We start from the raw sequence: 19997 nt of genomic DNA on the forward strand, positions 1-19997 counted from the left end.
AAATCTGTAGCGCCCCACCCCTATCCGTTCGCCTCACCTCATAGTCAACGTCCCCGACTCGACGTGTGACCTCAAAGGGTCCTTGCCACTTGGCGACTAATTTGGAGCTCGATGTGGGCAACAGTACGAGTACTTTCTCTCCCGGTGCGAACTCCCTAAGGCGCGTACCCTTGTCATACAGGTGGGTCTGTCGTTCTTGGGCCTGCCGCAAATTCTCCTGAGTTAGGTGCGTGAGTGTGTGGAATTTTGCGTGCAGGTCAATAACGTATTGGATTTCGTTTTTACTTGGTGAAGGTCCCTCCTCCCAATTTCCCCACAGCACATCTAGGATGCCACGCGGCTTACGCCCGTATAACAATTCAAATGGGGAGAACCCCGTGGAGGCTTGGGGGACCTCTCGCACTGCAAAGAGCAAGGGTTCGAGCCATCTATCCCAATTACGTGCGTCCTCACTTACGAATTTTTTAATTATGTTCTTGAGGGTGCGATTGAACCATTCAACTAAACCGTCCATTTGTGGGTGATACACGCTGGTGCGGATTGGCTTAATACCCAACAACCCATACAGTTCGTTCAGTGTACGTGACATAAACGAGGTGCCTTGGTCAGTCAGAATCTCTTTCGGGATTCCAACTCGGGAGATAATGCGGAAGAGTGCCTCTGCAATACTGCGTGCTGAGATATTGCGAAGAGGCACTGCTTCCGGGTATCGCGTTGCATAGTCCACCAGAACTAATATAAAGCGGTACCCTCGTGTTAACCGATCTAATGGCCCGACGAGATCCATCCCAATTCTTTTGAACGGGGTCTCGATTAATGGTAGAGGGCGCAAAGGCGCTTTTGGAATGACCGCTGGATTTACTAACTGGCATTCGCGGCATGCCGTACACCACCTACGGACATCGCCGCGAATCCCCGGCCAATAGAACCGGGCCATTATTCGGGCTAGTGTTTTATCCTGCCCTAAGTGTCCAGCCATGGGATTAAAGTGAGCCGCCTGGAATACCAATTCCCGGCGGCTCTTTGGAATTAAAAGCTGCGTGACTCGCTCTTTAGTTTGAGTGTCCTGCGTCACTCGGTATAATCTATCCTTCATAATCGCGAAGTAGGGGAAGGACGGGGTGGAGATGACTCTGACGCGGAGATGACATAGACGGCTCTGTGACAGCTGCTCCCGCCAATGCGACACCGGGACCTCCCCCTGTTAAATGACAGGACCCACTCTTCACTAAATGTCTCATTAAATCCCGAAATCCCGGCCAATCAGTCCCCAAAATTAGAGAGTGGGTAAGGCGAGGATTAACCGCCGCCTTCACTATAAATTTTTCCCCTCGAAAAAAAATGTGGACTGACACTAAAGGGTAGTTGTGAACATCCCCATGCACACACAACACCTTCACCAATTGTGCTCCCCCAATGCCTCGTCCTGCACCAGGCTTTGGTGGATTGAGGTCTGATTACAGCCAGAATCCACCAACGCCTGATATGTATCCCCTTGGATACTCACTGATATGCGATGCGCTCCGGCCCGATCGAGGGCGGCTCCCGGCGCGTCGGGGATCTGAACCACCGCACCCACCTCCATTACCAAGCACTGCTGTTGGAGGTGGCCCGGCTCCCCGCTGTGCCAGCAAACCGGCCCGGGCTTCCTCTCTGCACTAGTGCTCTGGGGCTCACTCACTTGAGGGGGGAGAGAGACGGACACAGAAGAGAGACAGGGGAGGGCACCACGGGTGTGGTGGGCCGGCTGAGGTGGCGCCGGCTCCCGCCTCCGTGGTGGGGGAATAGGGCGAGGAGGAGACACAGGAGGAGGGGAGAGAGAGAGAGGAGAGAAGAGAAGAGAAGAGGTCGTCTGCTGTCCTGCCATCGGGACAGCCGCCAGATGGTCCTCCGCCCGCTCGATTGCCTGATCCAGCGACGCCGGGCGGTGGCACTGGACCCACTCTGCGGGTCCCGCTGGTAAATGCGCGATGAACTGCTCCAGTACCACCTGGTCGATGAGTCCCTCGGCGTCGCAGCTGTCAGCCCTCAACCACTGCCAGCAGGCGTCCCGGAGTTGCTGGCCAAACGCGAACGGCCGGCCGGCCGACTTCCTCCAAGCGCAGAGCGCGGAAACGCTGATGCTGTTGCTCCAGGGTGCGTCCCACCTGCTGGAGGACGGCCCGGCGAAGGTCCGCGTAGGCCAGCCGGCGGTCGGCGGGGAGCTGTAGCGCAGCCAGCTGCGCCTCTCCCGTTAGCAGGGGGAGGAGGTGCGCCGCGCGCTGTTCCACCGGCCAGCCCGAGGTCTCCGCTACCTGCTCAAAGAGCGTGAGGAATGCCTCGGGGTCATCCTGCGGGCCCATCTTCGTGAGGGTGAGGGGGGAAGGGCCCGCGGCGGTGGAGATGGTGGACCCCGCTGACGCGAGGAGGTGCCGGAACGCCCGACGATCTTCCTGTTGCACCAGCACCAGGGCCTCGAACCATTGTTCTTGCTCCTTTCGGAGGGCGAGCAGTGCCTGGTGCTGGCTCTGTTGGGCCGTGGTGAGGGCGTGGATCAGGTCGGCGAAGGTGGAGGACTCCATGGAGCTGTTCTCTTCTGTGCTCATTCCCGGGTTTCAGCACCACTGTGACAGTTCGTGTAAGTGGGTGGAGCACAGAAGGACGGCAGGACAGAACTGAGTTCACAAAACTCACTTTATTCAGCTTTTCAGCGTATCTCTGTATTCTCTCACACACACATTCAGACACGCACACACATCAGCCGTCTAGGTGTGGAGAGAGCCCCCTCTGCTCTCGCTCTCTCTCCTTAAATAGGGCGCGATCACTGGGAAGACACACAAACATTAATTAACGACAGGTGTAGTGATTCTGCCACTTACCTTCCCTGACTCCGCCCTCCTGTCACAGGCCGGCGCTTGACCACGCCCCCGCTGCCACAGTCAGGATTGCTCTTCGACAACTGAGTGGCAATCGCCCCTTGGCCAAGCTGTCCCTCAACACAGCCAGTAGGTCTGCGCCTATTTCTGGCCAAAAGGACTTGTAAAAATCAACCGGCAAACAATCAATACCCGGTGCTTTGCCACACTCCATGCTCTGGAGGGCTTTGTCTAACTCATCCAGGGTAATCACCCTTCCCAGATCCTGATTTGCCTGCCCAGAAACCTTGGGTAGATTCGTGAGAAAGGGACTGTCCGGAGCCTGCTCATAGGAGATTTCACTCCTATACAAATCCTGAAAGAACTCAACTGCCCTCCTACGAATATCACCATGGTTGGTCAAGAGATTTCCATTTCCAGAAACAAGACCATGTATAAGCCTTTTCTGGCCATTTTTCTTTTCCAGATTAAAAAAGAATTTAGGAGGTGCATCCATTAATTCTGCACTCTGGAATCGAGACCTGACCAGAGCTCCTTGTGCTTTAATGCCCAGCAAGTCCGTTAAAAAATTCTTTTTTATTTTTAAATTTTCCATATATACGGTAAACAATCTCCAGTGACTCCAGCTAACCTTTGGAGTTCCATTATTTCATTCTCCAAGGTTTTCATACGCTGAGCTATGGTATGTCTCTTGTGACATGTGAAGTGTATTGCTGACACAACTGTTTTATTTGAGCCTTGCCAAAATCTCACCATTGTTGCAGAGACTGAAAAGTAGACTTTGTGGTTCTAAAATCCCTCCAAAAAAACTTAAAAACATCCCTAAAATGACTATCATGTAGTAAACTAGTGTTAAAATGCCAATATGCACTTTTGTGTCTGGTTGCACTTACATAAAAAGTGCAAAGCACCATACTGTGATCAGAAAATCCCACAGGTAGGATAAAACATGTTTTAAAAAAAACAAGCTGGTGTTTAAAACTATAAAATCGGTCTAGTCTTGCCAGAGAAAGCATATTATCATAAGCATGAACCCACATATATTGTTTTTGATCCATGTAGAAATTTCTCCATACATCAGACAGATCATAGGAATTAATTAACTCAATGAGCCTCTTATGAGAAGGCATATGAGGCTCCATATGATTCCTATCTATACTAAGTTCTGTACAATTAAAATCCCCACCAAGAAGTAAAAACACTCCAGGATCACAATCCTTTAAAACACCATCTAAGATGCTTAGAAAAATCATTCTCTCACGCCTGTCTGTTGGCGCATAGACACAAACAAAGACGAAAAACTTATTCTCAAATTGTGCTCTGACTCTTAGGAGTCTACCTTTAATAAATTCATCAACCCGATACGAAGAAGGAATACAGGTCTGTGAAAAAATAATAGCAACACCACCACTGACTGAAGTGTTGTGGTTTAGGATTGACAAACCCCCAAATTCCTTTGCCCAATCAGCACTGTTATTAGTGTCTGTGTGTTTCTTGTACAAAAACCGCATCAATGTTTTTTTCTTTAATCATTTCAAAGAGCAAAGCCCTCTTCATACCATCTCTTGCTCCATTCAAATTTAATGAAGCAATCTTAAATTCCCCCATGAGTAGGAAATAAAAAATATATATATATCAACATCTTCATTTTGAGAACAAAACAGCGTCGTAGATTTACTGACTCATATCAGTGTTTAACAAAGCTCTTAGCTTTGTGAGAAACTTACTCAGACGGTAACCCTCCTTATCTGTAAATTTCCCTTCAGCCATATACAACCCCAATTCCAAAAAAGTTGGGACAAAGTACAAATTGTATAACCCCGATTCCAAAAAAGTTGGGACAAAGTACAAATTGTAAATAAAAACGGAATGCAATGATGTGGAAGTTTCAAAATTCCATATTTTATTCAGAATAGAACATAGATGACATATCAAATGTTTAAACTGAGAAAATGTATCATTTAAAGAGAAAAATTAGGTGATTTTAAATTTCATGACAACAACACATCTCAAAAAAGTTGGGACAAGGCCATGTTTACCACTGTGAGACATCCCCTTTTCTCTTTACAACAGTCTGTAAACATCTGGGGACTGAGGAGACAAGTTGCTCAAGTTTAGGGATAGGAATGTTAACCCATTCTTGTCTAATGTAGGATTCTAGTTGCTCAACTGTCTTAGGTCTTTTTTATCGTATCTTCCGTTTTATGATGCGCCAAATGTTTTCTATGGGTGAAAGATCTGGAATGCAGGCTGGCCAGTTCAGTACCCGGACCCTTCTTCTACACAGCCATGATGCTGTAATTGATGCAGTATGTGGTTTGGCATTGTCATGTTGGAAAATGCAAGGTCTTCCTTGAAAGAGACGTCGTCTGGATGGGAGCATATGTTGCTCTAGAACCTGGATATACCTTTCAGCATTGATGGTGTCTTTCCAAATGTGTAAGCTGCCCATGCCACACGCACTAATGCAACCCCATACCATCAGAGATGCAGGCTTCTGAACTGAGCGCTGATAACAACTTGGGTCGTCCTTCTCCTCTTTAGTCCGAATGACACGGCGTCCCTGATTTCCATAAAGAACTTCAAATTTTGATTCGTCTGACCACAGAACAGTTTTCCACTTTGCCACAGTCCATTTTAAATGAGCCCTGGCCCAGAGAAGACGTCTGCGCTTCTGGATCATGTTTAGATACGGCGGCTTCTTTGAACTATAGAGTTTTAGCTGGCAACGGCGGATGGCACGGTGAATTGTGTTCACAGATAATATTCCTGGAAATATTCCTGAGCCCATTTTGTGATTTCCAATACAGAAGCATGCCTGTATGTGATGCAGTGCCGTCTAAGGGCCCGAAGATCACGGGCACCCTGTATGGTTTTCCGGCCTTGACCCTTACGCACAGAGATTCTTCCAGATTCTTTGAATCTTTTTATTATATTATGCACTGTAGATGATGATATGTTAAAACTCTTTGCAATTTTACACTGTCAAACTCCTTTCTGATATTGCTCCACTATTTGTTGGCGCAGAATTAGGGGGATTGGTGACCCTCTTCCCATCTTTACTTCTGAGAGCCGCTGCCACTCCAAAATGCTCTTTTTATACCCAGTCATGTTAATGACCTATTGCCAATTGACCTAATGAGTTGCAATTTGGTCCTCCAGCTGTTCCTTTTTTTACCTTTAACTTTTCCAGCCTCTTATTGCCCCGTCCCAACTTTTTTGAGATGTGTTGCTGTCATGAAATTTCAAATGAGCCAATATTTAGCATGAAATTTCAAATTGTCTCACTTTCGACATTTGATATGTTGTCTATGTTCTATTATGAATACAATATCAGTTTTTGAGATTTGTAAATTATTGCATTCCGTTTTTATTTACAATTTGTACTTTGTCCCAACTTTTTTGGAATCGGGGTTGTATGATCTAGTTTTTACCATAAATTGATCAATGTCGGGAAAATATTCGTCAACTTTCACATTTCTCGCATTTTTGGTCTGTAACAAAAAACTCTTGATGTCTTCTACAGTATACTCGCGACTAGAGAAGCCGCTTTGCCGTAGACTGCAGGTCAAGTTCCATTCGGATTCACTCTCACTCTCTGCATCAGTAGAGTTGAGGTCAATCAACAGCTCTCTCCTTTTGATCTGTGCCCCAGGACTAGATCGGTCCCTTGTCCTCTTTTTACCTTTAGGGACTTTAAACGGATTTACATCTGTTTCCATGTTTTGAACACCATCACCAGTGAAAACATTAAGCATTTCATCCAAGTTAGTGGCTGAAACCACACTACTCTGCGAACTATCAGTGACGTCCACCGAAGGTCCAACTTTGGGTTCATCTTTTTCATTTCTCACATTTCCTAAACAAACATCCTGATCGGACGGTCTAACTTTTTCAACACTGGAAGGCTCTTGTTCAGGAGGCAGAGCCTCATTCGCACCAGCCCCTTCGTTAGCAGGTGCCTTCTTCTTACTCACGGGGTGTTCTTCCCTGACATTCTCATTCTGATCGTTTACCTTATCCCCATTTGCGGAGCTGTTGCGCTTTTCGGGACAAGGTCGCACCAAATGGCCAGTTAGCCCACAACCAAAGCACCTCATCATATGACTAGTGGCATAAATAACATAATTAAAATCATCAACCTGCACACTCAAATTCAAGTCCAAATCAGAGTCATGTACAGTAGTATCATATAAACATAACGCGTAAATGACACCACATGTTTCAGTAAAGGGGATTTACTAGCTATGGCAATCTTCCTGATCGGAGAGACAAGTTTACCATAGCGGGCTAGTGACTGCGTTAAAATGTCATCCGTAATGAAAGGTGGTGCATTTGAAAGGATCACTTTCTTAGAAGGGGTAGACAATGGTAGCACTGATGTGAAAACACCGTTAATCACTACCCCTTGCTCAACCATTAAATTTGCCAATTCTACAGTCTCCAGAAACAAAACAATTGCTTGGTTCATACGAGACGCAGACAAAATTTTGTCATGCCCAACAATTTCACCTACGGCTAAGCTACAAACTTCTACACTGGCGGTGGACGCAATCTTAATAGCGTGCCACCGCGTGAGGGAATCAAACTTCCCTCTACCTGAGGCAGACATGCTCCCGGCTTAAGAGCAGATGCCCAGGTAAACACAAAACAAACAACATACTTCACTAAACCTAAACAAACACAAAACAAACTACACACTTCACTAAACCTAAACAAACACAAAACAAAAGCAAACACAAAACAAATATAAGTAAATATTTATATATAGAGAGAGAAATAAAGAAAAGTTAGAACACAGCACGGCGGCTGCACTCAAACACTCCATTCACTCACAACGCTCCGCCCACCCACTCCCAGCATCCACTCCGACAGAGACAGAGAGACATAACTGCACTTTCAATGGCCACCAGGTCATAAAAAAAACTGCATGTTAGGAATCACCTGTCAAATCTGATATAAAACAAAGAAAGAAAAAAAATGCTTAAAAGTTTTGCCCCAAAATAAGCTTCAAAAAACTTTTTTTTTTCCTGCACATGACATATTTCTACTACACATGTGCAAGGTTGCTATGAATTCGCTATACTTCTACTACATAAACGCAACTGCACGCTTGCATCAGTGCAACAACACAGTTGGCTTAATATGTTTCCCGGTTCAGCAGATGATTGGCTTTTTGGGAAGAGAGGCGGGATATGTGCATACAACCACCATCTCTGGCATTATGAACTTTTCCTATCGATTTCTATTTAAGATACTTAAAGTGGGACTTTTTTTTCCATTTCTAACATCTCGTCTTTGAGCATTTGTAGTTTTCATGTCAATGTTTGGTTAAATATTGTTAGCAAACATGGCAGGGTGGTTTCTTTTATCAGGTCAAGTCAGGTCTGGTTTCATCTTCTCATCTGAGAAGGTTGAAGGCCATAGCACTCTCAGTCCCTTATTCCTTGCCATCCTGATGATGTTACTCTTGCTTCCTTGTCGTATCCAATCACATATCTTATCCAAGTACAGTTGTCTACCCCTTGCCTTTTTTCCACTAATTTTACCCTCCACTACTCAACATAACAACTCATTGTTTCTTATCACATGTCCAAAGTATTCAGTTTTTCTCTTCTTGATGGTATCCATCAGCCTATGCTTTTCTTTTGTCATCTCCAGAACTCTTTCGTTGCTCAACTTCCTTTTCCAACTGATCTTTAACATTCTTCTCCAGCACCACATCTCGAAAGCCTGTAGTCTTTTCATCAAATCCTTGTTTAGCGTCCATGTTTCAACTCTGTATAGCAAAACTGACCATATGTAACAGATGATCATCATTTTCCTTGTTGATATACTGATTTTTGGGTTCATCAGAAATTCTCTTAGTTTCCCGAACCAGTGGAGGGCTGGTCCTCTGTTTCTTTTATATCCTGAAGTAAAGTGACTACTCTGATTAATTACATTTACTTTGTGTTTATGCATTATTAAGTTGACTTTACTTGATTAGAGTTCATTAAGTTCGTGTAATTGAAATATAATATTTGCATTTTAATGACTGTTTAATGACTCTTTCAAAGTCAAAGTTCCTCCCTTGCCAGGACCTGGTCTTCCCAGGGGGTTTCCTATCCCAGTACTAACCAGGCCCTTAAGGTACATTGGGTGATGCTGAGCTCTGTTTCTATAGCCTTTGGCCTCTCGCCTATTACATAGCTAGGGTTACAGTGGATGGCTGGTCCTCTGGTTAATGTGAGAGTTTGACTCCCTACTCACATCTGTATTGTGGTGTGCCTTGCTAGATGGCAGTAGGTACCATTTTTATGAAGGTCTTTGGTATGACCTGAGTAGAACTGTATAATGCAACTACTAATAGTAGAAATAATAATAATAATAATAATAATAATAATAATAATAATAATAATAATAAAGAAGAAGAAACAGCTTCAGGACCAAAAGGTCACTGGTTTGATTCCCTGAACCAGCAGGACTGGCTGAAGTGCCCTTGAGCAAGGCGCCTAACCCCCAACTGCTCCAGCAAGAGTGGTGGCATACCTTGTGTCTGATTAGCCAGAGAAAAAATGATAATGTGATTATCAGTTAGGGCAAGAACCTGGCCATAACTAAAATGAAAATAAAGAAGAAGAAGAAGAAGGTTTAAAGCAGGGGTGGTCAAGACATGGAGGTAGGCGGGAGCTCTTCCTGTTTTGTTTTGTTTTTTGAGCATCTTTGAGAGGAAGAAGCCAGTGAAGGAAACACACTGGGAGTCAAAAACAAGTCATGCATGAATCAGTTGCAAATATCTGACATCATGTAAGTAAAGAACAGCCAGGCCCAAGTACCAATCTTGAGACAGCAAGGGACTTAACAAGCACCAGACTGGCCTTAATGGAGAGAAATGCTCAGATCCACATGATGTTATAAAGGAGAAACCTACATGACTGAGTCACCTTCACAATATGGTGAGAAAAGGATAGTTGGTTCTCCAGAACTATCTCAAGGTTGCATGCATTGTCAGAGATGGCATGTTTTGACATGGGGATGGGATGCATCTCCAGGGATATACCGTACAGTACAGCAGCTTGGTCTTGCCTTGGGAGGGTTAAATTTCAGGTGGTAAGCTGCCATCCATGACGAGATGTCTAGCAGACACATGGAAAACAGTCGTGGCTGAGGAAAGGAGATATGTTGAGATAAAAATAATACAAGGAAATAATACAAGGGTGGCATGGTGACATTGGAACCTGATAGCTCGAGTGTCTCTTGTTTGATTCTGAACTTGGGTTACTGTCTGATAGAGTGTCTGGGCATGTTTTCTCCATGTCTGTTTCTTTTCATTCTTTTTTTTTCTGGATTCTTCCTCAAAACACGCCTGCATGTAGCTAAGATATAGCCTGTAGGATTAAAACAATGTGTTTCCTAAGCATTAGCTGTGTTTCTCTGTATCTGTGGTGACCACAGGAAAAACTCAAGTCATTTCTTACCTGCTGTATGAACAGTGATGCTGAGCAGAAATTCAGATTTTTTTTTCACATGGGAAGCAGACAGATAGGCGGAGTGGAGAGAGATTTGTTGCATGCTGTGTGAAAAGTAGATGTTGGCTGGCGATAGTCCAATTTCATTATGCTAGATGGAATATATTGGCGGTTCCTGATACTATCATCAATTGGCTTGAGCCTCCCGTGCACACGGAGTGTTAATGAGCAGTGTTTGTGAGAGGATTTGCAGAGAGACTATATGATTGAAGCCAGTGTTCCTGAGCAGCTGTGATAAGCTCAGTCTCTCCCTGATGGCTTCCACTTCCTGCCCAACTCAGCGATAGTAACCTAATGCCAGGCTGCACAATTGTGTGTGTGTGTGTGTGTGTGTGTGTGTGTGTGTGTGTGTGTGTGTGTGTGTGTGTGTGTGTGTGCGTGCGTGCGTGCATGCATAAGACAGAGAAAATGGTGAGAGTGGATGATTCTTGTGGGAGATACACTAAATGAGACAAGTGCTTGAATACTGTGAGTCAACTTTCTTTCTTTCTTTTTCTTTTTTCTAAGTTGACTTGATCTTTCTTTCTTTCTTTCTTTCTTTCTTTCTTTCTTTCTTTCTTTCTTTCTTTCTTTCTGTCTGTCTGTCTGTCTGATATGGTAATCTGATATTTATTTATTTATTTATTTATTTATATGTTGACTTGATGTTTCTTTCTTTCTTTTTCTTTTTTCTGATAAGTTGACTTGATCTTTCTTTCTTTCTTTCTTTCTTTCTTTCTTTCTTTCTTTCTTTCTTTCTTTCTTTCTTCTGTCTGATATGGTGATCTGATCTTTATTTATTTATTTATTTATTTATTTATATGTTGACTTGATCTTTCTTTCTTTCTGATATGGTGAGCTTTCTTTCTTTCTTTCTTTCTTTCTTTCTTTCTTTCTTTCTTTCTTTCTTTCTTTCTTATATGGTGACCTGATCTTTCTTTCTTGACTTGATGTTTCTTTCTTGCTTGCTTCTCTTTCTTTCTTTCTTTCTTTCTTTCTTTCTTTCTTTCTTTCTTTCTTTTATGGTGACCTGATCTTTCTTTCTTTCTTTCTTTCTTTCTTTCTTTCTTTCTTTCTTTCTTTCTTTCTTTCTTATATGGTGAGCTTTCTTTCTTTCTTTCTTTCTTTCTTTCTTTCTTTCTTTCTTTCTTTCTTTCTTTCTTTCTTTCTTTCTTTCTTATATGGTGACCTGATCTTTCTTTCTTTCTTTCTTTCTTTCTTTCTTTCTTTCTTTCTTTCTTTCTTTCTTTCTGTCTTTCTTTCTTATATGGTGAGCTTTCTTTCTTTCTTTCTTTCTTTCTTTCTTTCTTTCTTTCTTTCTTTCTTTCTTTCTTTCTTTCTTTCTTATATGGTGACCTGATCTTTCTTTCTTGACTTGATGTTTCTTTCTTGCTTGCTTCTCTTTCTTTCTTTCTTTCTTTCTTTCTTTCTTTCTTTCTTTCTTTCTTTCTTATATGGTGACCTGATCTTTCTTTCTTTCTTTCTTTCTTTCTTTCTTTCTTTCTTTCTTTCTTTCTTTCTTTCTTTCTGTCTTTCTTTCTTATATGGTGAGCTTTCTTTCTTTCTTTCTTTCTTTCTTTCTTTCTTATATGGTGACCTGATCTTTCTTTCTTGACTTGATGTTTCTTTCTTGCTTGCTTCTCTTTCTTTCTTTCTTTCTTTCTTTCTTTCTTTCTTTCTTTCTTTCTTTCTTTCTTTCTTTCTTTCTTTCTTTCTTATATGGTGACCTGATCTTTCTTTCTTTCTTTCTTTCTTTCTTTCTTTCTTTCTTTCTTTCTTTCTTTCTTTCTTATATGGTGAGCTTTCTTTCTTTCTTTCTTTCTTTCTTTCTTTCTTTCTTTCTTTCTTTCTTTCTTTCTTCATATGTATTTCTACACACAGCATTGTATTTAAATCTATAAATGTCTTTAAGTTCCCACAGAGGATGGCAATATAATGTACCAATCCCTTAAAACAAAACCACTGTGCCAAAGTAGCTGAATTCATTATCAATTGTTCTTATTTTATCTCTTGACATTGTTTTCTGGGAACACATTTACCAGCATGATTTTTCATGTGCATTTCGCAGGTAGTTACTGGAATGCCGCTTCCTTCAACACGCCATCCTCCTACCTGCACTTCTCCACTTTCCGAGCTGAAACGAGTGCTGATATCTCCTTTTACTTCAAGACCTCTGCACCTCATGGGGTTTTCCTGGAAAACCTGGGAAACACTGATTTCATCCGTCTGGAGCTGAAATGTGAGTCTCAGTTACAGCTTGCTTGCTTGCTTGCTTGCTTGTTTGTTTGTTTGTTTGCTTGCCAATTAATTAATTAATTAATTAATTAATTAATTAATTAATTGGCAAATATACATTACAAGAAGTTAACATACAGATTCTACATACAAACATGTAGAATGCCTTCCTTCCTTCCATTTTCTTTCTTTCTTTCTTTCTTTCTTTCTTTCTTTCTTTCTTTCTTTCTTTCTTTCTTCACAATGTCAGTGTGTGTTTTAAGAGTATTTCAATTCGTTTTGCACATGCTCAGTGTGGACGGAGAACAAAAAAAGGAAGTCAACATAAATATACAAACAAAACAGTGTGAAATATATTGTTTGATTCATAACTTTATGATTGGAAAAATTGCCTTTGACATCACAAAAAAAAAACCACTCTCAGACATGATTCAGTAGTCCAAAAAGAGAACATAAGAGAAGAAATAACATAAATAATGGAGCTTCAATCTCTTGTTATAAAGTAAAATTAGCAGTTAGGTAGAAATTTTAAACATTATTGAATATCTGAATTGAAAGTTCATCCATAAAGTCAAAATAAATACACTGAACAATTAGGTAAAAGTAAGTACACTGTTTACATTGTTGTTATATAAAACCGAAATTAGGAATTCTTCAAGGCAACGGTTTGTGGAATAACAGGATTCCGAACAATTATTTGTAGTTATAGATAATCCATCCATATCACTACAGTGATGTGGTCACTCTGACAACTTCAGCCATCAGTGTGTCTAGGGAACATTACAGTATTGGTTTCTCGTTGCATTCTACTGGATTATTATAGAGGTTTTCTCCTCTCAACCATTCACACCTACAGTCAATTTAGAGCCACCAATTAGCCTAACCTGCATGTCTTTGGACTGTGGGGGAAACCGGAGCACCCGGAGGAAACCCACACGGACACAGGGAGAACATGCAAACTCCACACAGAAAGGCCCCTGTCAGCCACTGGGCTTGAACCCAGAACCTTCTTGCTGTGAGGCGACAGTGCTAACCACTACACCACCATGCCACCTAGTTATAAGTAGTATTCATGAAAAATAAAAGAATTATATATATATATATATATATATATATATATATATATATATATATATATATATATATATATAATAAAAAAATCTGAAATATGCAAAATAGTAAGATGGACATATTTAAGGGGTATGTGCAGGAGTTGTTGAAGTCCAAGCTGTACAGTATGTCTGGAATGTGCAAAACTGGGTCACATGATGAAGATGAAAAAGAGACATGATAAATGTGTGAAAGGAAGATAATATGTGTAATGGGCTCAGTCAATAACCAAGCTGGAATGTGCAGTAAAGGTTCACAGAATGGAGATGTATGACAAAATTGCAGTTCAGATACAAAGTGCATTAATGCTATAGAATAGAAGTGTGAGGTTAGAGTCAGTGGGGTCTGACCTTATTGAGATTTTATACACACACGAGAGAGAGAGAGAGAGAGAGAGAGAGAGAGAGAGAGATGTAAAATTTAACAAATAGGGAGCAAGAAAAAAATTTTATGAGAAAAAAGTCACAAATTTACAAGATTTTTTTGGATTTTTACTAAATTTGCAACAACACAAAAAAATGCAGCATGTTTGTTGTTTTGTGATTATTGATTTGGATTGTTATTTGTAGATTAACATCAAAAAGAATATTTATTCCATTTTCACACAAAAAAAATGTGTATCTCACAGAATGGCTTGTGGGAGCTCTGGAGAAGGGTTGCTAGTTTTCAGAAAAATTCCCAACTTCAACTCAAAAAACAGAAAAAAAGATTAAACTAGAGCGGCAGCTACAATTATCGACAGTCCATAATTATCGACAACTTTTCAGATTTGCCAATAAACAATTTTAACAAAGGTGAATTTCAATTACAACAGTTATTATTGGTTAATTAATCAACCAGAAGACCGCCCTCGCACTTTGACCTTGTCATCTGATGACACAGCTTTTTACCTGAGATGGATTTTTTTTTCAGCACGATCAGCAATTGGAGGAAAACCTGGGCGTTATCATCGCAGGTAAGCATGGTGGAAAGATCATGGACATGTCTTTACTTATCAAGTTCACTGATCTTTCATGATCTCCTTGTCAAAACCTACTTTGTGTCTCTTTCATTTGACAGTTGCCATTTTGTATCTAAACGTGCGTTTGAGAAGTTACGTGAGGTGTCGATAATAGTGATCACTTTCACTGGTGTCCACCATTATCGACACCCTGTGGAATTAAGTGACATTTACAACTGTTATGGATCGATCTTTGTGTAACATTGTTGAAGTAGATGAAGTACTTTAAAAAAATAAAAGTGCTGTGATTTATAATAATTGTTTTCTGATCCATAACAGAATGGAATGCTTATAGAGTATTTGGAATCCTATTGCAATAAATTGAATTCAACCAGAATTAAATTCCTAACATATAAAATTTACATGTCAACTGCCTGTTGACATTTGTTGGTAAACTACAAAACTAGAAATGAATACAAACAACAACGAATGATTAACAAAATGTGACCTATGAAAATACTTGGAAAGTGGGTAGAAAGTGGAACAAAAAGATTTTCTGACACAGGTTAAACATTCTCAGTTCATTTGTTTACAAACATTAGAATTACTTCCTCATTTACGTAAGCACTGACATCAATATAGTTATATAAAAGATATTTTGTACTAAATATAAGTCTATGTAAAACAAAGTTTAAATAAAAACTATGTTTTGTTAACTTAATACCACATACCGATTATTTTTTTTAAATCATCTGGATGTCGATAATTGTGGAATGGTGTCGATAACTGTGGACAAAGGTGTCAGTACTTGTGGAATGATGTCACATGATCTGATACACTAAGTAATCGGGAATCAACTCTTTTTTTTTTTTCCCAGTGGAAGTTTGAGTAATTATTCATGCACAATTTACATATTGAAAGTCTTTTCTACTTTTGCAACAGCCAAAAGATCGTTAAGGTGTCGAAAATTGTAGCTGCCATTCTATTACAAAATGTTTGTGCATCGAAAAGTAAATGGAGGATTGTCTTTTTTTCTCAGCATGTTTTGGGGAAAGTGAACAATGGGTCTGAGCAAAAAGTTTTGATTTACAGAAGAGATCTGAAATAAAAAAAAAAAACATTAGTTATCACTGATACGATTAATCATATCTATTTAAGTAACATTTTTGGAAGATGTCTACAGCATCAGAGCTTTGTCCCAGTCAGAAGTAAAACTGAAAGTGTTCTGAAATGGGAAAGTCTTCAGGAAAGAGGGCTATTCAGTTCTGCAGCATGACAAACCTTTTTTTGCCCTATTACCTTGAATTGAGTGAAAACCAACCAAGAGGCTATTGAGGAGACGACTGCTTACTTGACAACATGTTTCATGGATGTTCCACAACAACAGTAAACATACAATATGAGTTAAAAGTTTTGGCACCCATTCTTATTCAATGGATTTTCTTGTTCTTGATATAATATGGATTACTACAGTTGTGGAACAGGGCTATTTACTGTATTTTTATTATTTACTATTTACTATTTGATGGCCCCAAAGGCATCAATTGCACTAATTAACTTCTGTTGAGACACATCTGTTAAATAAAAAGCATTCCAGATGACTATCTCATGAAGTTGGTTAAGATAATGCCAGTAGTGCACAAAGTGTCAAAAAGGTAAATGCTGGATACTTTGAAGAATCTAAAACATGACACATATTTTGTTTCTTCACACTTGTCTTGTTTACCACACAATTCCATACATGTCCTTATGTTACTTCATGGTTTTGATGTCTTCAGTATTGTTCTGCAATGTAGAAAACAGTCAAAATGCACAAAAAACTCACTATAAATTGGGAAAAAGTAAATGAATAATAAATTATTAGCATTGTCTGTGGTATAAAAGGAACAAAAAAAAAACCTTGTTGCTGTCATCATATTGGAAAATAATCAACTTCACGGTGGTACTACCTTAGGGGTCATCCGTAATTTTCATTATTATCACGAGCGTACAGACCGTATGCGGGGGGGAAGGGGTTAATGACCAGGCATACACTTTTTAAAAATGAAAAAATGATGATCCGTCAATGTGCGAATCGGCGGCCGTCATGTTAAAAATTTCGCGCCACATCGGTGTTGCCAGTGAGCTCTACACGCTTTCTTTCTTCAATACAACAACAATGGCTGACCCAGATTTTGACCGCGTTTATAAATTTGTGAATCGCAGAAATACCGCTATTCACAAGACTCCTTCAAACGAGTACGAGCAGTTTTTAAACATTTATTGTTTTCTGCATTCATCTGAGAAGTGGCAGGAGGCAGTTAAGGCAGAACAGACTGCTTGGAAAGAATCAAAAATGAACGTTTCAAAGCCAAAAGGCAACGGCTCCCCTTAAAAAGACAGTTCCTAATTTCAATAATCAGACCCTCCCGGATGTTGCGATTTGCAAATTCAACCAATCCCCGCGAATTCAGGGCGGTGTTGCAATTATATCCAATCACCGAAACTTTCCCGCAAATTTGACCAATCGTTGGCCTCGTCTTGAGGTGACGTTGACAAACTACCTTCCGCCTTACTTCCAGTGTTGCCAGATTGGGTGGTTTCCCGCCCAGTTGGGGGGTTTCAAGTGCATTTTGGCGGGTTTTGAACATATTTTGGGCTGGAAAACGTCAGCAGTATCGGGCAACACTGCTACTTCTGTGTATACGTTCAAGAGAAGCAGCATGTGCGAGTCAGTGTTTATATAGGCTTAAATTCTGTTACTGAAAGTGTGTTACGTTTACACTGAAGGTCTGTGTGCACTTTGCATTATTTTTTTTACTTAATACAAGAAATTAATGGATGCCAACATTTTTGCCAAAATGGCATTTTATTTTCCATTGTTTAGGCAGCTTCAGCATCATACTGTGAGATTCTGTTCAATTTTTTTTTTTCTTCTATGAAGCCTGAGCCATTTATTTTATTAGTTTATAATTATTGTTTAATTTAGTCTTCACGAGAGACTGCCTGCACACAGTACTAGTATTAATAGTGTTTTTTTTCTTACATGAAAGCTGAGGCATTTATATTATATTTGAAGGTAACTTCATGTTGTGCTGTGAGGTTCTATGCACTTTAACTTTTGAACCAACAGGTGCATTTGGATAAGTAAAGCCTATTTTTCTGCATTTTTGTAGTCCTGGTAATCTTTTATATTGGTAAAGTTGTTTATAGGACCATTTCTCAGTGTCTTTTTTTTTTTTAATCAATAGTTTTTCAGTAATAACTTAATATTTAACATATCACTCAATTTTAATCACAAAAAGAGAAAATTGCAACAATTTCTCGCAACTTTCACTTTCTCCCACAATGTAATCACAACAAAAACCTAAAAAACACCGCAACTTTCATCGCAATTTTTTGGAAGAACCCCCCGCAACATCAGACATTTTAGCCCGCAACAATCACAAAAAAGGCCCGCGAAATCCTGGGGGGACTGAAAAATGAATTGCCTGCTTTCTAAGAAAACTTCTGGACCCGTCTTGTGTCTTCTTTTCTTCTCTTGTGAATCTTTGTATTGTCCTGTCATCCGATTTTAATAAAAAGTAATACAAGACATGGTTTTATTTTGAATTCCTATTCCACGTAGATCTATCATCATTTTTTTTGTCCGCTAATGTACACTTTTGGGGGGAGGGAGGGGGGTTGCTCAAAAGTCTACTCTTTGTAGACTCATGATAATGATGAAAATTATGGATGACCCCTTATGTAACAGTAACAACTCCCTTATTTAATAGTAACAGTCATTCCTCAAATGTAAAAATGACAAAACAAATGCATTTTAATACAGGAATAAATGTACACTGTATTTGAGAATTAAATCCACAATATTCATATGATTTGAATGTGTTTAATATAATTCAGTGTTGTAGTCGAGTCACTAAACCTCAAGTCTGAGTCCAGTCTCGAGTCCCTAGTGTTCAAGTCTGAGTCAAGTCCAAGTCATTAAAAAAAATTTCAAGTTGAGTCCACTATTGATCTGAGTCGAGTCCAAGATTCCAACTGCAGCATTTGACGGTGGCTGTTTTTGCCCCATTAACATTAGTTTGTTCCTGAACATGATGTATGAACAGGTGAATGTGCTTCTCTTTGTCAGGGAGTCCAAAGTATTCTGTCAGAGATGGTTGGGAGACAGATGTAAGTGCAGAAGGTGTGTTTATTAATACAAATGAAGACAGGTAAACAATCCAGAACAGCAGGCAAAATCATAAAACAGTGAAACAGGCAATAGGTTGAGCGAGGCACAAACAGGCTGTCATAAACTTGGCAGAATCAAAGACGAGAAACAGGAAATCAGGGATCAGGACACCAAACAAGGAAATAAGGCTCAGTAATGTGTCAACAACGCAACTCAATACTTCGCAAAGTAAGTGTGTTTTCACAATTTTTATGTAGGTGCGCTGATTGCGCCTTAATCCTGTGCAGATGCGAGTCGTTTATGGTGTGAGCGCTGTCCAGAGTGCGCCCAAGAGTCTACCTGATGCACACGCCAAACCACGCAGGTGTGACACTCTTGCATGAAATTAGTACACAATAAATGCAGATATAAGTATTTTCTGCCAAATTATTATGGCATGTTACAAAAAATAAGAAAAAATCTGAGTCTTCGTCTCCAATTTCCGAGTCCTAATGCAGTTAATGCACGAGTCCGAGTCCAAGTCCAAGTCATCAGTGCTCAAGTCCAAGTCGAGTCACGAGTCCTTAAAATTAGGGCACTACAAGAGTGCTTGTACTCTTAGAGTACTACAAACCTGATATAATTAAAAATGTATATATTCATCTAATCTCCTGTTTTATTACTGGCAGTGTAGGTCACTTCGGATAAAACATTTACCACAGCGATAAATGTAAATGTGTGTGTTAAACACTCAATCTTGGGCATGCATTCTATCATGAAATAAATTTGTGTTTAAGTGCATAAGTATGTGTTTTTGCCTCTGGATACGATCGGTCAATTTTCAGTACACACACGCACACCATGTTCTCTTCCAAGCTGGATATTTGCAGCTGTTGAAATTGTAAGATATGAGGAAGAAGCTAGACCACCTAAAGGCCTGTGCTTAGGAGTGTATTAAAGACCAGAAGGTTTTCAGGGGTGTGTGTGTGTGTGTGGTAGAAGTATTAGTATTAGTAGTAGTAGTAGTAGTAGAAGTAGGGTGTCCTCTCAAGAGCTCTCCTGCTCTCTATTACAGCTCATCGATTTCAGCTCTCACTCCTAATCCAACGTCCTGATTTGAGTTTTTTTCTAAAGTTACTGCCCTGAACCGTGAGCAAAATCCACTCAGAGCATGAAATAAAGCAGCACTTTTTTCAGAATGGAAAAAAAAAGTGTTACAGCAGTGAAAGTGT

The 19997-nt window shown here is 40.4% G+C and overlaps 1 protein-coding gene across 1 annotated transcript in view; it reads left to right on the forward strand.

The window, feature by feature from the left end:
- LOC132867590 (contactin-associated protein-like 2) overlaps positions 1 to 19997 on the forward strand; it is a 230874-nt gene that overhangs the window by 167370 nt on the left and 43507 nt on the right. Inside the window, exon 16 of the mRNA XM_060900576.1 lies at positions 12414 to 12584. Within this exon, the coding sequence (XP_060756559.1) occupies positions 12414 to 12584 (171 nt within the window). The remainder of the gene's footprint in view (positions 1 to 12413; positions 12585 to 19997) is intronic.

The sequence above is a fragment of the Neoarius graeffei genome, chromosome 19, assembly GCF_027579695.1.
Source record: "Neoarius graeffei isolate fNeoGra1 chromosome 19, fNeoGra1.pri, whole genome shotgun sequence".
Lineage (NCBI taxonomy): Eukaryota > Metazoa > Chordata > Actinopteri > Siluriformes > Ariidae > Neoarius > Neoarius graeffei.